This window comes from Mastomys coucha, unplaced genomic scaffold (assembly GCF_008632895.1).
Source record: "Mastomys coucha isolate ucsf_1 unplaced genomic scaffold, UCSF_Mcou_1 pScaffold21, whole genome shotgun sequence".
Classification (NCBI taxonomy): domain Eukaryota; kingdom Metazoa; phylum Chordata; class Mammalia; order Rodentia; family Muridae; genus Mastomys; species Mastomys coucha.
In genome coordinates, this window is record NW_022196904.1 from 109,152,204 (window position 1) to 109,173,706 (window position 21,503).

Below are 21,503 nucleotides of genomic sequence, written 5' to 3' on the forward strand. Positions count from 1 at the left end.
TGAGATACTGTCCTCACATCCTACCCCAACTTACATAGTGAGGAGAGGGCAGGTAGGGAAGCATGACCCTAATTGTGGGACTCCTGATGCTTTTGTAAGATCCATTGGTCATGAGACATGTTCTCCTTATAGAGCCTTTTGGTTAAGTTATAAGGAACCAATGAATTCCTTCCATCATCAATTCACTTAGACTCAAGTGACCCACACGCTGTATTTTTCTACTACCCATGACCAAAGGAGCCCCTTTATCTGTACTTCTTTAAACATTTAAAACATACACACACAAAGCTACATTATATGTTATTGGATGTATTGAAAGTTCTCGACGAGGCAAGTCTATAGGAGTAGAAACTGCTGGGGAAAAGGTGCTGACACTGTTAAGAATCAGGTTTCTTCAGGGTATGGGATCATTCTGAACTTGGTTGTATAAACTTCACCAAAACCCACTGAATTGTATACCTTAAAGCTGTGAGCTGTGCCAGGAATGTAGCTTAGTGGAAGTGTATTTGCCTAGCATGTGTGAAGCTCTGGGTTTGATCCCTAGCATGGCTACACACACATACACACACACACACACACACACACACAGAGAGAGAGAGAGAGAGAGAGAGAGAGAGAGAGAGAGAGAGAGAGAGAGAGAGAGAGAGAGAGAATATAGAAATGGTTTTATGGTGAGTTTTGCTCAAATACTCTAGAGATTGGGCATTTGACTCCTTTATTTCCGTCCCACAGGAAGTTGTCAAAGGACACACAGAAGAACTGGAAATGATTTATTTCAGAGAGATACAAGGCTAGTAAGGTCAAGGGTAGATAATGTGGCCATCACCCCTTAACGGAAGAAATGGTTACCTGGTTTAGCTATCCAACTACAAACAAGAATAGGGATGTCAGTACTTATGAATGACAATCACTACCATTCACTGGGGACTGGGCCACCTTTGATCTAGACACTTGTGAGAGCATTTGAGCTGTGACGTCCAGCTCAGGCACAGCTCCTTCAGCTCACTTGCCAGACGACCAAGAATCATACACTAATTTGGCTGCGACCAGGTCTTCCACTGCCATCCCTGGAATGGACAGAAATTTGCTTCACTTTTTTGTCAGAACGACTTTGCCCTCAAACAACCCTGGCTCTCTTCTGATGCCCTATGTGCGTGCTAAAGTCCATAGCGATAACCACAACTGCTGCCCAGAGGTTTGTCCAGACTTGGCATAGAAAAGGCTAGTCAAAGAAAGGAGGATGGTACTAAGCAGGAAATGTCCATATTTCCTAACCTCTAAGGTTGAATTCAGAGGTCAGCAACATTTCACTTGAGGCTCAGTGAATAGTTGAAGCTCTGTACATCAGAGCTTCAACTCTGATGAACATATCATCATATGGTCTCTATTATATGGCCCAGTTCTGCCTTCATAGTGGGAAAGTAGCCACAGTCACAGAGAACAGGGAGAGCAAATGAAACTGTGTTTTGGTAAGATCTTATTAATGGATACTACCAATTGAATTCACCTCTCTTTCTATCCCCTCCCCGAATATGGAGGCCTATATGGATGTTAGTTATTTTCCTCTTTCACAGCTCAATTGTTCAACTTGCTTGGGGTTTTTGCTTTGTTTTCTTTTGTTCTGACTCGGGGTGTCTAGCTGAGTTGCTCATTTGCCTAGACTTGGCCAGTGAGCCTCAGAGAGCCTCAGTTTCTGCCTCCACAACACCAGAATTACAGGCCCATCCTTGTGCTGCCTCACCTGGCACTTTGTACAGGTCCTGGGGGATCCAAATTCAGCTCTTCCTGCTCACGTGGCAAGCATTTTCCCAACTAACCTGCCCCCCTGCCCAGTCTTTCCCATCATTCTTATGGGTCCTGAAGAGGAATTCTTTATTTGTCCACTCCAATCATTTAAAAATATAGACACTATTTGTAGCTCATACAACTGTAGGTAGTTGGCAGGATTGCACCCAAAGGCCTAGATTCTGCTGACCCTGGACCATCACAAATCCTGTAATCTGAAACATTACATACATAGTCTGAAACTCTTTAAGATAATGTTAAAATTCAATTTTTTTTTCAGTTTGGGATCAGTTTTTCATACTGGGCAGAGGGCAAGGGGCTTAGTCAGTCAACAATCTACAAACATTCTCCACAGTACAAAAGGGATCCAATATGAAACATGTGTGGGTACAAGTATTTCAAATAAGATGTGCTCAATCTGTAATTTTAAGACATGGGCCTTAGTTTTTGTACCCAATATTCTATGAGAGGCTCAGCATGTATCAGCTAGAAGAGAAAGTGTGTCAATAAACCAGTGACCCAAGGTGGGAAACTTGTCAAATAAGTGGATTCCTACAGTATTTATCTCTTTAATGAAGCTAGCTAACCTTTCAGACTCAACTGGATCAGTGAGATGTCATTGGACCAGGTACTAGATGAAATTTACTACCTTTGTTGATCTTTTAGTGCACAAAAATTAAAAGCAAAAACAAAAACAAAGACAAAAAACCTAACTACATGTCAAGGCCTGGATCTAACTGATGGTATAGTGCTGGGTGGCCAGAGCACACTTTCTATCACATGCTAAGATCATATATGTTAATATCATACACGCCTACAATATGATCAAATCCATTCCCTCTTTCCTTGCTTCCAATTCCTTCCCATCTCCACATCCTCTTTCTTTCCCAACTTTCTCCATTTTTTTTAAAAATAAGTCTTCTTGGTGATACTTGTATGTTCATGGCATCCTCTCAAGGGCCACATTCCTGAAGAACATTGACTTTTCAATCCCCAATCTGCCGTCAGTTGCCAACAGCATCTAAGCTAGAGGGTGGGACATAATAAGTGCCATTCCTCTATTCATGCTGTCTTTCGGTTGGCTTGATCTTGTGCATGGGGTTGCAGCACTGGGAGTTCATGAGTGCAGCAATCCACTCACAGCCGTCAAATACTGTTTCACTGTAGTGGCCACACTGCTGGCCAGAACATTCTCTGTTTGGTTTTTCATTTGGTTTTTGCTTTGTTTTGTTTTGAGACAGGGTCTCTCTATATAATCCTGGCTGCACTGGAACTTGCTACAAAGATCAGACTTACCTTGAACTCACAGAGATCTGCTTCTGCCTTTTTTAGTGTTGGGATTAAAGGTGTGTGCCACCATATCCAGCCATCTAGAGTACTTTTAAAACTGTGGCAAATATGAAAAGTTTCTGCTGCTCAGTATGAAGAAGTATGGAAAGTCCTGGTAATATCCATTTAGTAACCATTAATAGCTAAAAAATATTAAATGGCTGATTATCACTTTAGTTCCCATATACATCTATCTGCTTCCTTAAACATGACAGAATGGGGATGGGGTTAATCCAAGGGGCAAACTGTCAACTGGGGGCCCACCCCTCATCAAGCTTCTACCCATCTCAGTTGACTCCTCATGGTTGCCTGTTATTCAGCATTAAGTGGGAGGTAGGGATGGGGAAATGAAAGGGTCTCAGATTGTAACTTCCTGTCTCAATCTCCTTTAAGGCAGGCATCTCTGTCATTTTCCTTTAGCTGTTTACAGTTTTGTCTCTGCTCTCTTCCTCTAGTGGATATTGACTTCTGAATTCATTTATGTCTAACCAGGTGATTTTGTACAGCAGTGGTTGTGCACAATTTCTGCCCCCTAGTAAATATCACTGGACTGTCCCAAGAACTCAAGGTGAGGTGGTGAAGAAACCGTGGCTCTGAGCCATCAGGTCACTTGTCTAAGGTCACATATCCAATGCATGATATAGAAGGAATGTAATCCACGACCGTCCAACTCCAGAGTTCAAAGGCTTACCTACTCCACCCAAACATGTAAATGATTGATACAAATAATGGACTCTGTAATGTTTCACCCATAGAGCCTGGTAACACATTCATTTCTCCTTTCCCCTGCCTTATGCTTTGGTTGGATTTGTGCCCAGGGAATAATTCATGAGTCTCACCCAAAGACTTGAACACTGTGGTCTTCTCACAGTGTGCAGGCTTCACTCCTGAAATCACTTCTCCAAGCTCAGCGAAGATGTCAGCCTGTGAAACAAATGCATGCTAACTAGGGCTGCAACCATCATCCCATGCAGGGCTAGCTTCTGAAGCCAGTATGGGACACCCGTGAACAGGAGAGAATAAAATTGATTTTTAAAAAAGACCGAGTGTGAACTGGAGAAGATGTTAAGAAGAAGATGCCCTGTGACACCCCTTGGGGACAGCACCGGTGTTTTTGATGCCATAAACACAGGGATCGTTGTGTCTGGGTGGCTTGCTGCCAGGTCCCTGACTGTGAAGAAATTGGTATGCTATTATCTGACCATGCACTTTGGCAGTCTCTGCTTGCTTCCATAACCTGATTATAAGTGGGGATAGGCAGCCATCTTCTAAAGGTTTCCAGGTTGCAACAGACTTCCCATCTTACTGCCTTATAGGACAGCAAACCAGAAAAAAATATCAGTTCTCCCTCCAGGCAGAAGGACAGGAAGACACATGTCATAGCCATATGGCTATGTTTTTCTGGAATGGGATTTAAAATGATGCAAGATGTTTGGGAATGCCTTCCTTATTAGGTGGTCAGGTGACCAAGGTCCAGAGGGGAAGGCAGTGAAACCCTGGGAACCAAGCCAGGGCCAGCCAGTGGTTCTGCTGTTGAGAGAGGCTCACCCCTGACAACAGAACGTCTCCTGACTCCTTCAGGGCAGCCTCCCGGGAGTCCACATACAGCACTGCTTGCTTCATGAGCTCGTCATCCAGTTCTCGCCAGTCAGGTCTGCTGGCTCCAACAGCTAGGAGATAACAAAACAGACTCTGAGGCCAGGAAATTCCCAGCGCACATTAGTAGAAAGAGCTGATGAGGAGGCCAGGAGGGATATTGAGACCCAAATGTCTCTCATCTTTTAGACCATGCTCTTCCCAATAAGTAAGACAGAATACTTTTTAAAAACAACACCTATCATTTCCCCTTGTTTTTAAAAAAAATTATTTGTATATGTATATGCAGGTGTCTGTGTGCATATAGATGCACAAGTGTGCAGGTGCATCTGGAGCCAAGCCCATCTAGGTTAAGGGAGTCATTCCATCAAGATGGCTACCTAGTTTGTTTTGTGAGACAGAGCCCCTCACCAGGACAGCTGGTTGGCAAGTGAGTTCTAGGAATTGTTCCATTTCCACCTTCCCAGCATTGAGATTACAGGTGCACAACTCCAAGTCTGGGGATTAAACCTGGGTCCTGATGCTCACATGGCGAGCATTTTATGGACTAAGCCATCTCCTAAGCTCTTCTTTTCTACCTCACTCCCTCTTTCATTCCTGTAATTTCTTACAGTCACTTAGCAGCTTACAGTCATCTTTAAAAACCATTTTTTTTTATTATTTTATCTTGGGTGGGTTTTGTTTTGTTTTGTTTTTGCTTTTGTTTTTGTTTTTGTTTTTGTTTTTTGAGACAGGGTTTCTCTTTGTAGCCCTGGCTGTCCTGGAACTCACTCTGTAGACCAGGCTGGCCTTGAACTCAGAAATCTACCTGACTCTACCTCCCAAGTACTGGGATTAAAGGCATGCACCACCACTGCCCTTTTTTTATTGTTTTAAATTTGTGTGCTTGTGTGTGTGTGTGTGTGTGTGTGTCAGGTATAGATGGGTATATGGATGTAAATGTAGATGCTTGAGGAGGCCAGAGGTGTCAGATGCTCCTTAACTGGAATTACAGGCAGCTGTGGGCTACCCAACATGGATGGAAGGAGCACAGCTTGGGTCTTCTGCAAGAGTAGTACACAGTCTTAACTGCTGAGCCATGTCTCCAGCCCAGCATTCACTCATAAGGTAAATACTCTCTGGGTTATATTTTCTATACATTTTGGACTATTTATGGACTTCAGTCCTCTTCAGTGTCTAATTCCATTCACAGATGCATACATTGAAGCTGTGATGAGATCAGGGCCTACTCAACTTAGCAGTGAATCTGGGTCTGAGAGCCCCCGGCTTTCACCCTTGCTGGCAGTGACAGCTAATTGCAGACATCACACGAAGGGACCCCCTGCTCCTTATCTTGATGATCTTTTCCTGCTCCTCAGTCATTGTCGTCCTCACCTGAAACTGTTTTCTCTTATGACAAAGAGCCCAGTGTTAAGGCTAAGAGGGTTGTAACTAGCTCAGGGGCTCAGCATCTGCCCTGCATGTGAGCCCCTAAACTCAATCTCAATACTTCAGGGGATGAGGGTAGAGAAAAAGGAAACCTGGCCTTGAGATTGCCTTAACACCCTGAAATGATGATGGGGAGATGACCTAGTGGGTGAAGTACATGTCATGCAAGCATGAGCACCCAAGTCTCCAGAATCCGCAGAAAGCAGAATGCCACAGTGCATGTCAGGACCAGGAGAATCTCTGGAACCTCACGGGCCAGGGCCAGTGAGCCTGCAGAACACACAGGTGAACAATAAGAAATGCTGTCCCAACAAAGTGGGAGCCAGAACCCACAGCTGAGTTTGTCCTCTGACTTCCATGCGATGTGTGTGGTGGCATGCATGAATGCACACACACATTTTTAAAAAGAAGATCAGGGAGAGTCAGATATGAAGATGAAGGGGAGGATTGGGAGGAGAAAAAAAAAAAACACCAAACATCCCACAAAACATAAACTGATTATTAGGCCTTGACCTTGCTCCTTTGTAGAAACTGGAGCAATGAATCCAACGTATCATGCCTTCTGCTCCAAGGACAGGATAACGCACAGGCTGTAATCAAATGCCTGCAGTGGCAGGAAGAAATGAACAGGAGCAAAGCCAACAGACAGACTGGGAATGTTGCAGTCCTGGACGCACAGAAGAGAGTGTGTACTTCTCAAGGGGACAGGCATTATCCCGCTCCAGCTAATGGCTACTATCTAATGGCTACTATCTACGAGTGCACATGCACTCTTTCCAGACTGCCGTCCATCCCTACTGTTTATGAAGAGGAGCAGGAAGTCTATTTGCATCCCTTATTCCTTGATTTCTCCATGGTCCAAACAAAGCAGTCGGCTGGCTGGAGCCAGCCCCAGGGTAGCTAGCTAGTCTTTGAAAATATTTTAAAGCTTGTATTTGTCCAAATACAAGGCAGCATTTATATGCCTTCTTATGGTCTCCTTCCTGTTGTTCTGAGCTCTGGTTTCTAGAGAGCAGTGTAACAATGCTCACCTTGCAGGCTGCTGGGGGTGGGGGAGTGGGAGTCTATAGAACAAACATACACACTAATGGAGCTTGTAAATAAATCATAAGCTGGTAGGAAAAAGCCTCCAGTTTCCAGGGCTACCCCCTCCCCTGCTTTTTGTAGACAGCTCTCTGCCTGCCACAGGATGAGTTCTCAAGGGGCTGTGTGAGGCCACTCAGGCAGATGCAAGTAGACCAAACAGCAAGCTAGCAGTCTCACCAGGATCAGAACTTGGCCTTGCTTCAGTGGGTCTAGAAACAGTGAAGGTCTTGAAAGACTCACTGTTGGGATGAACGGGATGTCAGGACGGGAGTAAGGAAGTGTGATGTTATGTGTGTGTGTGTGTGTGTGTGTGTGTGTGTGTTTGGGGAGGTGGGTAGAGTCAGGCCTGCCCTTTAGCAGCTCTATGAGTCTTCAAAAAAACATGTCCTTGCTGTTTCACTGTTATCACTGGGACACACATTAATAAAGCACAATTTGAGGGTTTTTAAACACATAAAACAACTTTGTCCCAGGTCAAGGGAATATAAAAAGAAGTATCTTGATGTCATATCAGGCCATCCCTTTATATATATATGGAGAGAAAGAGATGAGAGAGAGAGAATATAAAAGCTCATTGTAGCTGTCTTTGAGGATGCTGGGTCCCCCTAGCAAGGATTGTGGAAGGTCCTTAGGAACTGAGAGCACTCTCTAGTTCCCCTGTCCTAGAGTTGGAGGGATTGAATTCTGCTACCACATGAACCTGGAAGAAAATCCTTGAGACTAAATGAGGGTATAGCCCGGTAAACATGGATTTCATTCTTGGGAACTTTAAGCAGAGAACCAGCCTAACCTTGAGCTAATTTTCAGTGTGTTGTATTAAGTTTGAAAAACCAAAGCAAACCCAAGTCAGTCAGATGCAGCTTCAGTTCTGCCCCAGGAAACACATTTCACCAAGAGCTATCCCTCTGGACTTCTCAAGTTCTTCCAGACAGTTTTGATTTCAAGAAGCACACCTGGATCCACCTGTTACCTGCCACCTCAGCCACCTCTCAGCTTCTTCCTGGACTTGTGTCATGACATCAGTTCCCTAAAGACTGAGGCCTTAACCTCACTTTGGCCTAGTCTTCAAATGGTTGTGTTCACCCCCAGGGGCCCTCTCTTGAAATCTTGTCTGCCTGGAGCATCTTCCCTCCAGTGCTTGATATGACTTACTCTTCCTTATCTTTTGGGTCACAATCCTAACTCACCTCCAGGGCAGCTTTTCAGGTAAGAAGATCAAAAGGATCTACCTCAGCTTCTCCCTTCTGCTTCCACCACCAGGCTCTTACAGTGTCCTGTTCGTGGCACAGACTCCTCATAAGCAGAAACTACCTAAGTCTTTCCTTGTTTGGTTTATCTTCCATCACTAGAATAAAGCCAGCAGGAAATCCATGCCCTTGGATGCCCCATTTCCTGTGGCATTCCCTCAGCAGCTACAACAATGGCTGGCACATAGTGTAGATTCAGTGAACATTTATGAATGAACACATAATCTCTTGACTTGACTCCTGCTTCTCATCTGCTTGTGTGTGCAGGGATCTCAGCTTCTAAGATGATGTCATGTTTTTGTTGCTAAATGGAAGAGCACTGTGACTAAATTCAATCCTCTGCTGTCTGTCTGCCTGGCAGTCAGAAGCCAGACTTCTTTTTGGAGGATAATGTTAAGTACTATTAAAGAGCCCAAGCTCTGAGGGCAGACTACTCCAGTTCAAACCCAACTCTGCCCCAAGAGTCTCTGACTCTTGAAAGTTACTTAATCTCTCCTTGCTTGGTTTACCTCCATATAAATTACGGGTCATGATAATTATTATTCCTTATCTTCTAAGGTTGCTGGAGGACTAAGTAACTATAACACACACACACACACATTACATATATCTATATCTATATCTATCTATCTATATCTATATATGAAACACATACATATATATAATCAAGAGGATTGGGGAGATAGATTAAACAGTCAGGTACTTGCTGTGGAATCATGCCCAGCACCCATGTAAAGCTGTGGTTATAGTTATGCATATCTCTGACACCGTGGAGCGGGTGGGCAGCAGATGGAAATAGGTGATCCCTGGGATTCTCTAGCCAGCTAGTTTAGTTCATTAGTGAGTTAATTCAGTGAGAGAACTGTCTCAAAAATAAGGTGGACAGTCGCTGTGGAAGACATTCAACATCACGCATGCATACAAACAAAACACTTATGGGTACGTATGCATGTGCACATACCAATACACATAAAGAATTCAAGACAGCTCCTATTATAGTTAAGTATTTTATACAGTCTATCTTTTGCTATAATCTCTAAGGTTATTTGAAGGTGTTCAGAGGCCCCAAGTGTCCTTATATACCCTCCCACCCCATCGCCTAATACACATATCAAAAGCATCCACATGCCACATTAAATACTCTTTTGTACTGTAATTACTTTTGGAAGTTGTTTATAGTTTTATATGTTAAGAACAAATTATTCGGGCCAGGGTGATGCCTGGTGGTCAGGCATGTCATGTAAATCTTGGTGGGCATTAGGAGGGAAAATTAAGTTTAAGGGCCACACAGAGAGACACTGTCTCAAAAAGCCAAACAAACCAAACCAAAATGAAGCATTATTTGTTTGTCCATTAGGATTTGAATTTTGTCACATTTAAGAATGAAGTTGTGTAGTGTTCCATCCCACAGGATGTTCAGCAGTGAAAAAATCACTAGTTTTACATTTAATTTCCTTTTTACATTTGAGACAGTTTTTCAGGATACCCATCCTTCCATAGCCTTTGGGTTTTGTTGAGACAGGTTCTCTGTAAGTAGCCCAGGCTGGCCTCCAACCCTCCATCTTCCTTCCTACATTTCCTGAGCATAAGCTCATATAGATACACTTAAAAAGAAGGTGTAGACAGGAGTGGGGGTAGATACCTATAATGTAAGCACTCAGTAGACTAAGGCAGGAGGATAACAACTTTAAAGCTAGCCAGGATATATAGTGAGACCCCGAGTCAAAGAAAACCCAGAACATGTGGGCATTCTGTATGAAGGACCTACAAATGGAGCCTAGATCCAGTCTGGGAGCGTGACTTACCATTGATGTGAGCCCCTGGCTTCACCCATTCACCAAATAAAATGGGCTCTGTTGCCATGGTGACTGTGATGATGACATCAGCACCTGTCACAGCCTCCTGCACTGATGAACAGACACGAACATCTCCTTGCACTGAACTGGCAAACTTCTCAGCATTTTCCCTGGTGCGGTTCCACATTCTTACCTTAGAGTGGGTGACAAGAAGGACGTGGGTGTATTTCTTCCCTGCAGGTGCCACACCCACCCACACTGCTCTGATGGTGACGATGGTGTCTTTAAACAATGGACATCTGATCAAGGACACAGCATTAACTGGCACAGATATCTGCTCAGACAAGTAAAAATGCTCCCCCACCTAAACAAGGTGGGTGCTTTACAGCTTTAGGCCAGAGCACAGTCTCAACGGTTTGATGATTACAGAGAAGGTTCTAGAGCCATGAGGGCTTGTCACCAACCGTTCCTTTACTTTGTATTATTCCTGCAATGATCTTCTCTCATTCAGCCTCAGGTTCCACATCTGTGAAATGGGTAGACACTGTGGAACTTAGCCTATGTTTGAAACCCTGTATCAGAGTTACAGCAGGTATAAGATTCATGAAAAGTGTTTTGTCATGGAAGAGCTTAATCAATGCAGCATAAAGAAGGATTAAAGGCAAATTATCTTTTAGGTAAAAGGTGCAGTGGATAAAAAACTTGCCTGTCTTTAAAAAAAAAAAACCTGTGGAAGCCATAACCAGAATCCTGGGAGGTGCTGTGGTGGGGGTGGGCAGGTGGGCAGGTATAGGTAGGCAGTGTTGAGGCTGAGCTCTTGTGAGTTTATTAAGCAGTTTCAATGTCTGGATCAGAAGCCACCAACCCTCAACTAAACAAGGCCCAAGGACTCTCTCATCAGGAAATATGGTAATGGGGGTTGGAGAGATGGCTCAGTGGTTAAGAGCACTGACTGTTCCTCCAGAGGTCTTGAGTTCAATTCCCAGCAACAACTTGGTGGCTCACAACTGTCTGTAATGGGATCCAATGCACTTTTCTAGTGTGTGTCTGAAGACAACTATACTCATATAAATAAAAAATAAATAATTCTTTAAAAAAAGGAAATACAGTAAGTAGAAAAATGAACTTTACATGTAAGTTCATCAAGCAGGGTAGATGGCTCAATACCCATCTACCTAAGTAATCTACCTAATCTAAGGTAGATTACTTATTACCGAGTAGTAAGTCGCTGGCTAGCTGTGTCATCTTTCCTGATTGAAAATGGTGCGAATATGATGCAAAATTTACATAATCTAGAACAGTGATATTGGAGCTGTCGATGAACACATAGAATATTCAGCCACGCACAGTCAACACGGATAAAGCTTCTATAACACATAGAGGAGAGAAGCTTAGAAACTTGCCTGTCTTTAAAAAAATACATAAATGGCTAGTTTTCTTTTCTTTTTTTCCTTCTTCTTCACAGTCTATATTACCCAAGATAGCAGTATTATTTTTATCATAAAAATCCATACTTTCATTGGCTCTACCCCTCACACAGGCATACATTAAAATGAAATATATATAAATATTTCATATATAAATATATATGATTTCATATATAAATCATTTATACATGATTAAACATTTCCAGTGAAGTGAGGGCCACAGAGGGCAAAGGCAACAAGATCTGCTGCTGGCAGTGGGAGGAGGCAGTGCCTTCTGCTCACCAGGCCTCCCTCACTCCCCTCTCCCCATTCCAGATCCATAGCTTTAAATAGGTAGACTCCCAGAGTCTTTTAAGAGAAGCACAGGGAGGGGCTGGAAGTGCAGCTGATACCCAAAGAGGGTCACAGAATCACTTGGGTGGCTGGGGGCATCCCCAGGTGTGTGTCTTGGGAGCCATGAGTGTACAAACAGGTGATCAGGCCTCAGTCCTTCTGGGGAGGTCATAAAGATAAGGATGACCCACGCCAGACTCAGCCCCACTGTTTAGCCTGTACAAGGCCAGTGTCCCATCTCCCTGCTCCACCAGGCCCCATTGCCACTCACCTCCTTGAAGGAGAACTGTTCTGTGAAGATCTCATAGTGACTGTATGCCTGGACCCCAGCCCCAAGGATGCACAGCACGTCACTGCCTGGGGGTTTCAAAATCTGAGAGAAACAGGGGGGTGAAGGTCAGTGATTTCAGGGAGGCTCGGCTACCCTCAAGAGCTGGTGGGCACCAGGGAGATGTCGCTTTGTTTCTGTTTGCCCTCTGTAGAGAAAGGCAGGGAGGAGGGAACCTTCACTGAGCACCTGCTATGTGCTCTCATGATCTCCTTTGGTCTAGACAGGGAACCTCCCTAACTGATAGACACTCCTGAGGTCTATCAGGATGTCTGTATGCGCCTGACTGAGTGCGTGTGTGTGTGTGTGTGTGTGTGTGTGTGCACATGCATGTGTGGTGTGTATGTGAACACATGTGTCTGTGTACCTGTGAAGGACAGCAGTCAACCTTAGGTGTGGTTTCCTCAGGAGCCATGTACCATCTAAACAATCTAAATACTTGATCTGCCATGTCAACCCTCCTTTGGGCCATGGCACTCCTGCTATGCCTAGGAAAACCAGCATCCCAACCCCTTGTCAGACTTAAAATAATAAAAGAAAAATTCCAATCATTCCCACAGAGCCCCATTTTCCTCTACTTTGTCTTTTGATATATAGTCTCATCATGTAAGTCCAGGCTGACCTATATAATTCAGGGCAACCCTCCTGCCTCAGCCTCAAGTGCTGGCATTACAGGTGTGCACCATCATCCCAGCTTAATGCCCCACTCTAAACGTCCTTCCCTTGGCTATAACCTCTACAACTCTCCCATCTTTCTCATGGGGGTTTCCACACTGCTGAGCACATCGCCAGCTTGCTTGACTTTCTGCTGCATGGTCCTCCAGTGTTTACTCACTGATTTCAGTCTACTCTCCAATGTCAGGGAGGGCATTTCTGAATCAATTGAAACGTCATCTCTTTAGTCAGAAAGAGCGGTATGTGCCTGTGGACCTTGCTATGTGGGAGGCAGAAGCAAGTGAACCATTTGAAACCGAATATTCAAGTCCAAACTGGGCAAATAGTGAGACCCCATTAAAAAAGTCACTTCCATTCCCATTATTTTTTCATTTTGCTTCATTTCATCTTTCTAACATACAATGTGGGTTTTGAAGGGTGTTATTTTTTTCAGCAAACTATAAACAGACTACCAATTATTTACTAATTAATAAAAATTTATAAAATAGTTAAATGTGTAGTAACATTTATTAATACTTAGTATATAATACATTAAAGAGCTATTTAATTTTTTAATGTTTAATTATTGTGCATTTGTATAGATGTTCATGCACGCATGTGTGTATGTGTGCATGCCAGATGTTGACATCTGGTGTCCTCTCTATCACTTTCCATTTTTTTTTTTTTTTGAGACAGGAAGATTGGGAATTGTACATATGAGATATTTGGAATGATATGGCACATATTCAGTAATTTTGTGAATTACTGTGCTCACTTAATAACTCATACAGGCAGACCAAGATAAGTTCTGTACTCCTCTGGTCTCACCTTTGTGGCGATGGCAGACACGGCGGCTGTTCTCTTTGCAGTTATGACATTTCCATCCATGACCTGGGAGGAAGGAAAGAGAGTGAGGAAGGTGCCCTCCAGGACTGAAACCCAGAAAGGCAGTCCTGTAGATACTACAGAGAATGCGGGGCTTAGGGTCACACTCAGATCTCATTCCTCACTTACAAGCTACTTGGCTTTGAGCACTAATAGCTATGCCCTGGATTCTTCAACCTGTAAAAACAAAGATGATGCCAACAGTGCAGAGGGTACTGAGAACATTAAAAGCAGCTACCCAAGGGAAGCCAGTGCATGCAGTAAGCACTCAAACATCACCTATTTTGCGTGCCCTGGGACTCTTAGATCTCCAAGCTGAGGTGAACTTCAGGGATGTGAACATCACGTCCCATCTCCAGAGCTTTGGAAAGACATTGTCCCCAGATGCCACCTTGAGAATGACTCAGGCTGACTCTCTGGTTCAGGGTGTGTAGTTCCGTGGTCTTCGAACTAATATGGGCACAAGGAAAACCAAGAAGATGGAATCCCTAGGTAGAAATTAAATTATCTTTGGCTTCTGATGTCCAGGGAGGACTGAACATTTTGTCAAACCCTTTACTCATCTCAGTTGGGATGTGTAAGACAAGTGTTATTATAATTCTCATTTTACAGGGGAGAAGCCGAGTCCTGTAGCTACAGAACACTCAGCAAGGCCCCAGAGCCCCACCATCTAGTATGAAAGGCTGATGCTCGAGAAGTGGGGACTTACAATTATAGGCAGCACAGCTGTTTCTGCCCCTGGATGAGCACAGGGTAAGAAGAGCTAGACACTCGTCTCTACTGGGGTAACGGACAGCTGGATTTCTTAGGGAATTCAGACATTCAAAGGAGAGGAAAAGGGGGTGGGAATCTGAGAGCCAGTTTGAAGGACCCTAGGAGGTAAGAGTATCAGTGTCAATCAAGTGGACCTAGGAGAGATCTCACTTACTGGCTGTGTGACCTCAAACCAAGGGTTTCACCTGAGCCCGGTTCATACTCAGCACTTGGCAGGCTGAGGCAGGAGGATCTCGTGTGTGTGTGTGTGTGTGTGTGTGTGTGTGTGTGTGTGTGTGTGTGTGTGTCTGGCCTGGGACAGATAGCAAGCAAGCAGGCAAACAAACAGATAAGGCAGTCGAACTTAGTCTTGGACTGGATACACCACTGGCTTAGACTGAAGAGAGGTTTGAGGTCCAGCCTTGCTTCTTATTAGGGGGTTCAGTTGAGCACAGCTGTTCTATAACTCACTCCCCATTCCTGAAATGGGGATAACAATATTACGCACCTCCTGGGTAGTTTTAATAGTACAGGGAATGTGCTTAGAACTCTACATCTCCCCACTCCTCAATTGCTCAGTAAATGTGAGCTACTGCTCCTTTAACACTTTGCTAGATGATAAAGATAGATGTCAGGAAGACACCCACAGGTAACCGTGTCTTCTCCTCCATACCGGGAGGGCGTCAATGAATAAATGTCTCTTCAGCTACCGCTTTAGCTCAAGCTGGTGCACTTGGTGTATCTGAGTGTGTGACAAGACCATAAGCATGAACAACAGGATCATTGTTCTACAGCCACACGCTCGACACCGCTGTAGGCACAAGCAACCCTAGAGACAGATACTGTCACAGATCACCATTGATGTCTCCAGTCTGGCCGCCTGCCATCATCTTACTTCTTCACTAGCTGCTTCTAGGCTTAATCCTGGGCCCAAGGGACACTATTCCAGCGGAGGCTGACTCTACCCTCTCTGCCCCAGAGGAGAAAAGACTGCTCACCGCCAGCAGGGAGCCATTGCTTGGATCAAAGAGAAGCACTGAAGCCTGATGGGAGGGGACCGCTGTGTTGCTGTGGCCCTCGTAGAAGGTGACTAACTTGGTGGTGAGTGCATCCTCAGCGGCACTGTAGGCTGGCATGACTCCCAGGAAGCTGAGAGAGAGACAGAGACAGAGAGAGACAGAGACAGAGAGACAGACAGAGAGACAGACAGAGAGAGAGAGAGAGAGAGAGAGAGAGAGAGAGAGAGAGAGAGAGAGAGAGAGAGAGAGAGAGTTTTAACTCCTCCAGTCAATGCTGAGTGTTCAATGAAGTCCCATTCATCTTCCCTCCTCCATTAATGTTCCACTGGCACGACATTCCATTTGCTCTCACTCCTCTCTGCCCTTCTGCCCTTCCCTGAGGCAGGACTCACGGCATGGCTGATGACCAGAAAGTCATCACAACCCCGCCACTTCTTGGTTCTGTAAGTTTCAGCAAATCGTTCTACCTCTCAGTTTTCAACTAGCAGAGCGACAGCCTTCGGACAGCCTCCCTTGCCAAGGACAGCGAATTGAATTACAGCAGGTGGCACCTGAAAAGTGCCTTCTTGGCAGAGGCCCAGTGGGTTAGTGCCCCTTAGGCAGCAGCTGTCATTAGCAGAGATCAAACAAGCCCTCTCCTCCCTTCTCCTATCGCTTCCCTTGGCGTTCCTTCTTTTCTTTCCCCTTTCTCCCAACACTCACCCTCGGTGCTTGGCCACAGGCACCACGGTGCGCACCGGCTGCATGACCCCTCCGTCGGGACCTTTGGAGAAGTTGGCCAGCGCGGCCTCCAGGGGCGGGATAAGGAGGCTGGAGCTGCGGAGGTGGTCCTGCACCTCGTCTGCGCTCAGGAACGCTGGCGTCCGCCTCATCTCGCCGCCTGCCTTCGAACCCGGGGCCAGAACGCACTCCACCTTCCAGGAGCTGAGCCCTAAATGAGCGCACCGCCTAAGTAACAGTGCTGGGCGGGCCTCCCGGGGCGGAGCACCATCGCCCTGCCCCTCGGGCTCGCCCCGCCCCTGCCGCCCACCCCAACTCCTTGGATTCCAGGGCTCTTCTCCCTAGATAGGAATCTAGGCGGCAGGCTGGGAGTGATAATTCTTGAGTCTGCTGTTCCCATTCCTGTAATTAGCCATCTCCACATTGTTGGACACGCTGTGTGTGTGTGTGTGTGTGTGTGTGTTCCACCTTGCTCCTCCACACCAGATCCCCTGGGGCTAGTATTGTGAGAAAGACAGATGAGATGACAGGTTCTCTCAGTGCTCTGGTGAGAAGGGGCTTGGAGGGTTTTGTTATAGTTTTAATTTCATCTATTTCTGGAGTTTCTTCTATTCCCAATCTCCACCCCCCCACACCCACACACTGTTGTGTCAAGCCTACAGTTGATGGGTTAAACAAAACAACCTGCGCCCTGAAGTCTCAGACAAGGGTAATGACCTCAGTCATACATATAAAGGGCCAAAATGCAGTTTGTGTATTTGTTTTCCCCAAGGAATTCACATTGTATTTAAAGAGCAGGCAGTATGCAGAAATGCCTAACGTTCTACCATTGATGGAGTAGTGATGCCTAACCCTTGACTACTGATGGAGAAAGTGCTTCTGGGAACTCAAAGAAAAATAGACTATTCTGACCCAGAGTGGTAAGGTGTCAGGAATGAGCAAAGAAAACTAGGGCTCGAAACGATAATTCAGCAGGAACAGCCGATCTCATTTACTATATCAACAGCCACGGAGGTAGGAGGCGCTCTTGTTAACCTTACTATTTTAGGCTCTGGAATTTGTCCAAGGTCATCCAACAAGTCAGCAGCAGTTAGGTTTCTTTTGGGGTGTGTGTGTGTGTGTGTGTGTGTGTGTGTGTGTGTGCACGATTCCAAGGAAGCCAGAAGAGGGCATCAGATCTCCTGGAGCTGGAGGTTACAGGCATAAGCCACTATACATGGATGCTATGAACTGAACTAGGGTCCTCTGGAAGAGCTCTAACAGTGGAGTCATCTCTCTTGCCTGTTTTGTTTTGTTGAGACAGGGTCTCACCTAGGCCACCCTGGCTTCAAAATTCCCAAGTAGGCAAGGCTGGCCTTGACTTCCTAAATGAGAGGACAGCAGGTGTATACCACCAGAGTCAGCTTTAATTTTTATCATTATTATTAAAACAATACCACCTTTATTGAGTGTAGTAATGACTTAAGAGAAAGACTACTATTAATAAACTCATTAGTAACGTAGGGGAAGCTGCTATGTCTCTCCCCTGCCTTCCCTGAAGCAATATCTCTGCCTGGGGAAATTTTCTGCTGACCCCTACAGATATAGAAAGAGGTGGGTCCCTTGCTGCTCCTCAGACTGGTACCAACATGCTAAAGGTGACCGGTCTGATCCCTAGGCTGCAGCAAAACTGACTCAGCAAGATTTATTGGACACACATAGTAAATAAGTCAGTGTTCAAGAGAAATATTAAAACGGCAAAGTTTAAAAGGATTAAAAAATAACCAAAGGAGAATAACAACGAACAAATTATCAAAAAAAAAGAAAAAAGAAAAAAATAGAAGTCAGAATAACAGACTTTAGACAATGACAATGACTCTAAGACAGCTTCTAAATATTTATTTTTAAAAAATTGGAAATGTACACAAAAGTTTTTATCTGGACCTCTGAGTTGTGCTATCACTTCAACCGGCTTGCTGGCTTTACTACGAATCTCTCTAAAGGAGCAAGTACGCGAGCCAAACTCTGTAGAGTGGGAAGGTTCCAGAGCGCACAGGGCGACACCCAGGCGGCTCCTTCCAGCGCGCGCCCCAGTTCCCATCGCGTACCCCAATCCGGATCGGATCTGCGCCGCCAGGCGGTTGGCTAGAGCGTTAAGAGGAGGAGCGGTGCCCGGGCGACGCGCGCCCTCTCGTGGCCGTGACTGTTGTGTAGTCTGAGAGGTGTGTGTCAGGGATGGATCCTAAGCTGCCCTTAGACGCCCCAGGAGTCCAAACGTGGGTCCTCCACACCACCCACAGGGACTTAGGAACGAGTTTCATTGTGTATGTGTGTTGTCAGCCTAAAAGAGAGGACTGACTGTCTAAAGCAGTGGTTCTCAACCTTCCAATGCTGCGACCCTTTAATACAGTTCCTTCATGTTGTGATGACCCCCAACCATACAATTATTGCTACTTCACAACTATAGTTTTGCTACTGTTAAGAATCATAATGTAAACATATGTGTTTCCTGGTGGTCTTGGGAGACCTCTGTGAAAGGGTCGTTGAGAACTGCTAGTCTAAAGAGTTAGCATCTGGCCTGTGCATGTGTGGACACCAGGCACATCAATCTCAAAGAAGACCGAGGTGGGACACTTCTGAGGGCAGAAGTCCACCGCCCTGGGTTTTGAAACAGAGCTTGGGGCTGACAGGGATTTGTTGCAGGGGTTGACTGTGGTTCACTAGAGGAGGCTGGGCTGGTGACTTCCGGTAGCAAGAGGCAGTGTGCGGAGCATGTGTAAGTAATCCATGCATTCTGGAGGCTGAGGCAGGAGATATAGCATGTTTGAGGGTAAAGAAGGCTACAACACAAGACCCTCCCTCAGAAAGCAAACAGAAGCAAAGGGTCCTTTCCCGGGGATAGTATTATGATAGGCAGGTGTACAGTGTGTGCCTGCCTTCACCTCTTAACTTCCCAACTTTTGGCTTGGCTAGTTTGATTATGACTCCTTCTCTTCTCTTCCCTCCCCTCACTGCTCCCTTATTATTTTTAAGACCTGGATGAGCTTGTACTCATCATGTAGCCCAAGCTACCCTCAAATTTACGGCAGTCCTCTGGCCTCAACCTCCGTAGTTCTTGAATTAACAGCATGCACCCTCCCACCTAGCATGACTCCATTTTGATATGGACAATATTTACAGTTTAGGGGCTAGAAGGAAGAATCCTGGGACCCGGGATTAGCTTTAGTCTTAACCTGACTTGAGGCAAGTCACTTGACTTCTGTGCCTCCTCTACAATGAGAAAATAATTCTTTATTAATCTCATGGGTTTAAAATATTAAAGTACACAACATAAGTTTAACCATATTTTCAGTGTCCTTTACCACACTCAGTGTCTGGATGAAATCCAGAACATTTCATCACTCCCAAAATAAATCCTGCGCTTATTAAGCAGTTGCTCTCCACTGCCTACCCACCACTGCCCCTGGAAACTGCTGCTCTTTTTGTGTGTCTGGATTAGTGGAGCCTGGACAATTCATATGAATGGAATCATATACACTTTGCTTAGCATACTGCTTTCAAGGTTCCTGTTTGTTGTAACAGGTACCATATACCATTCCTTATATGGGCAAACGAGACTTCATGGTGGGGAATTACCTCATCGCCTGCAGCTGTTAATCAGCTGAATGGACTTTGGGGTTACGGTGCCTTTGTGAACAATTTTTACATGTTTTCTTTTACATTTATTTAACGTGGGTGCACATATGTGGTGGAGGACAACATGTGGGAGTCACTCCTCTCCTTCTACCATGTGAGTCCAGGGATCAAACTCAGCTCATCAACCTTGACAGCAATCATCCTTGCCTGCTAAGCCATCTCACTGGACCTATACATTTTTGGGGGGCAGGAGGGGAGTGGAGACAGGGTACAGACATATTTCTATTTTCTAGGAGTGAAACTGAAGGATTATATAGACATTGGACATTTGGCCTTGTGAGAAGTAAGCTTCGATCTACTTTCCAATGGGCTCTGCCACACCCACCACCAGTGGGCAAAGGTTTCAGTTTTCTCCTCTCTTAGCACACACTATTTTCTATTTTGTTCTTGATACAGAATGTTAAGTGTATGGCATGGGAAGCAGAAGCCCGCTGAGCATTTAGTTTTCATTTTTCTGAGTCCTAATGTGGGGATCTTTTAATGAGGCATATGGCTATCGGTTTCTTTGTGGAAATGTCCATTTAGGACTCATTTTTATTTGTTTATTAGGACTGTGTTTAGCCCCGTATTTACTTGGTTTGTCTTTTGTTGCACTGTAAAGACTACTCTCTATGTTCAGAATCTGATTTGGCAATGCTTCCTCCCTTCCACTCTTTGTCCTGGCATCATTGTTAAGTGATGACTCACAGCTTTTGTTTATTCTCAGAGTCTGTTGTTTATGCTACCACTCTTCCCCCACACCCCCGCGCACCCCCCACCCATGTCATTGACCATTTTGTGAACAGCACACAAGGTTCAAACCCAGTTTCACGCCTCTACACTGGGATTGTTAGTTAAGCACATTTGGTGAAAATCATGTTCTTTCCCCCGTGAGTGAGCTAGCTTGTTGTCTGTCAACCCTGGTGCATGGAGCGTTTCCAGACTCTGCCTGTGCTTTTCTCAGTTTGGATCTATGCTGATGGTGATTGACAAACACAAAGTGTTGATAGCAGGAGGTGTGGGCCTGCCAACTCTATCACTTCCCCACACAGTTTCTCCATTCAGCATTCTTAGGACCAGCCTATTCAAGGCGGCTGGGTTTTGAGCTGAAGACCAACTTTTGGAGAGTTTTTGCTGTGAAGACGTTGGTCTCTCAGTCTGTGAATACAGGGTTGTCTTTTGTTTCTTTCGGTCAAAACCATTGGCCTATAACTATTCACAGTGTTTTCTTACAATCTCTTTTATTTCTTAAAGTTTGGTGCCGTCTTCTCATTCTATAAACTACAACTACTCCCAGGTGTGGTTAAGGGGGAGGGTTTTTATTGTAGACATGAGGGAGAGAAGAGACAGAGAGGTATCTGGAAGAGTCCAGAGCAGCGAAAGGAAGAAGTAGGCTGAGCATGGCCAGCAGGCTGGACCTGACCGTGGGAGAAGCAGGAGCAGAGTGGGGAGATAGAGAGAGG

The 21,503-nt window shown here is 45.1% G+C and overlaps 2 protein-coding genes across 6 annotated transcripts in view; one reads left to right on the forward strand and one right to left on the reverse strand.

Moving 5' to 3' along the window:
* Nucleotides 1-701: 701 nt before the first annotated feature.
* Crym (crystallin mu) lies at nt 702-16,618 on the reverse strand. Its single transcript, XM_031388108.1, has 8 exons — nt 16,369-16,618; nt 15,646-15,796; nt 13,838-13,900; nt 12,299-12,400; nt 10,277-10,460; nt 4,663-4,784; nt 3,954-4,038; nt 702-1,067 (listed from the first exon to the last, which is right to left on the reverse strand). Exons 1-8 carry the CDS (start codon nt 16,536-16,538, stop codon nt 1,003-1,005), a joined length of 942 nt encoding a protein of 313 aa, XP_031243968.1. The 5' UTR covers nt 16,539-16,618; the 3' UTR covers nt 702-1,002.
* Nucleotides 16,619-18,478: 1,860 nt separating this feature from the next.
* Nucleotides 18,479-21,503, forward strand: part of LOC116102881 (ATP-binding cassette sub-family A member 3-like) — a 132,493-nt gene continuing 129,468 nt past the window's right edge. For 2 of the 5 annotated variants that reach the window (XM_031388109.1, XM_031388114.1), the window contains exon 1: nt 18,479-18,587. The gene's annotated coding sequence lies outside the window, so the exon portion shown is untranslated. Of the gene's footprint in view, nt 19,142-21,503 lie in introns of all 5 variants that reach the window. The other 3 variants (XM_031388111.1, XM_031388112.1, XM_031388110.1) reach the window with 2 other exon arrangements.

Coding starts and splice junctions, on each gene's coding strand:
- Crym (XM_031388108.1), bottom strand. CDS start 16,538: ATGAGGCGGACGCCAGCGTTCCTGAGCGCAGACGAGGTGCAGGACCAC. Junction 10,461..12,298: donor AACAGTTCTCCTTCAAGGAG/GTGAGTGGCAAT, acceptor ACCCACTCTAAG/GTAAGAATGTGGAACCGCAC. Junction 4,785..10,276: donor GCCAGGGGCTCACATCAATG/GTAAGTCACGCT, acceptor GTTATCTCCTAG/CTGTTGGAGCCAGCAGACCT.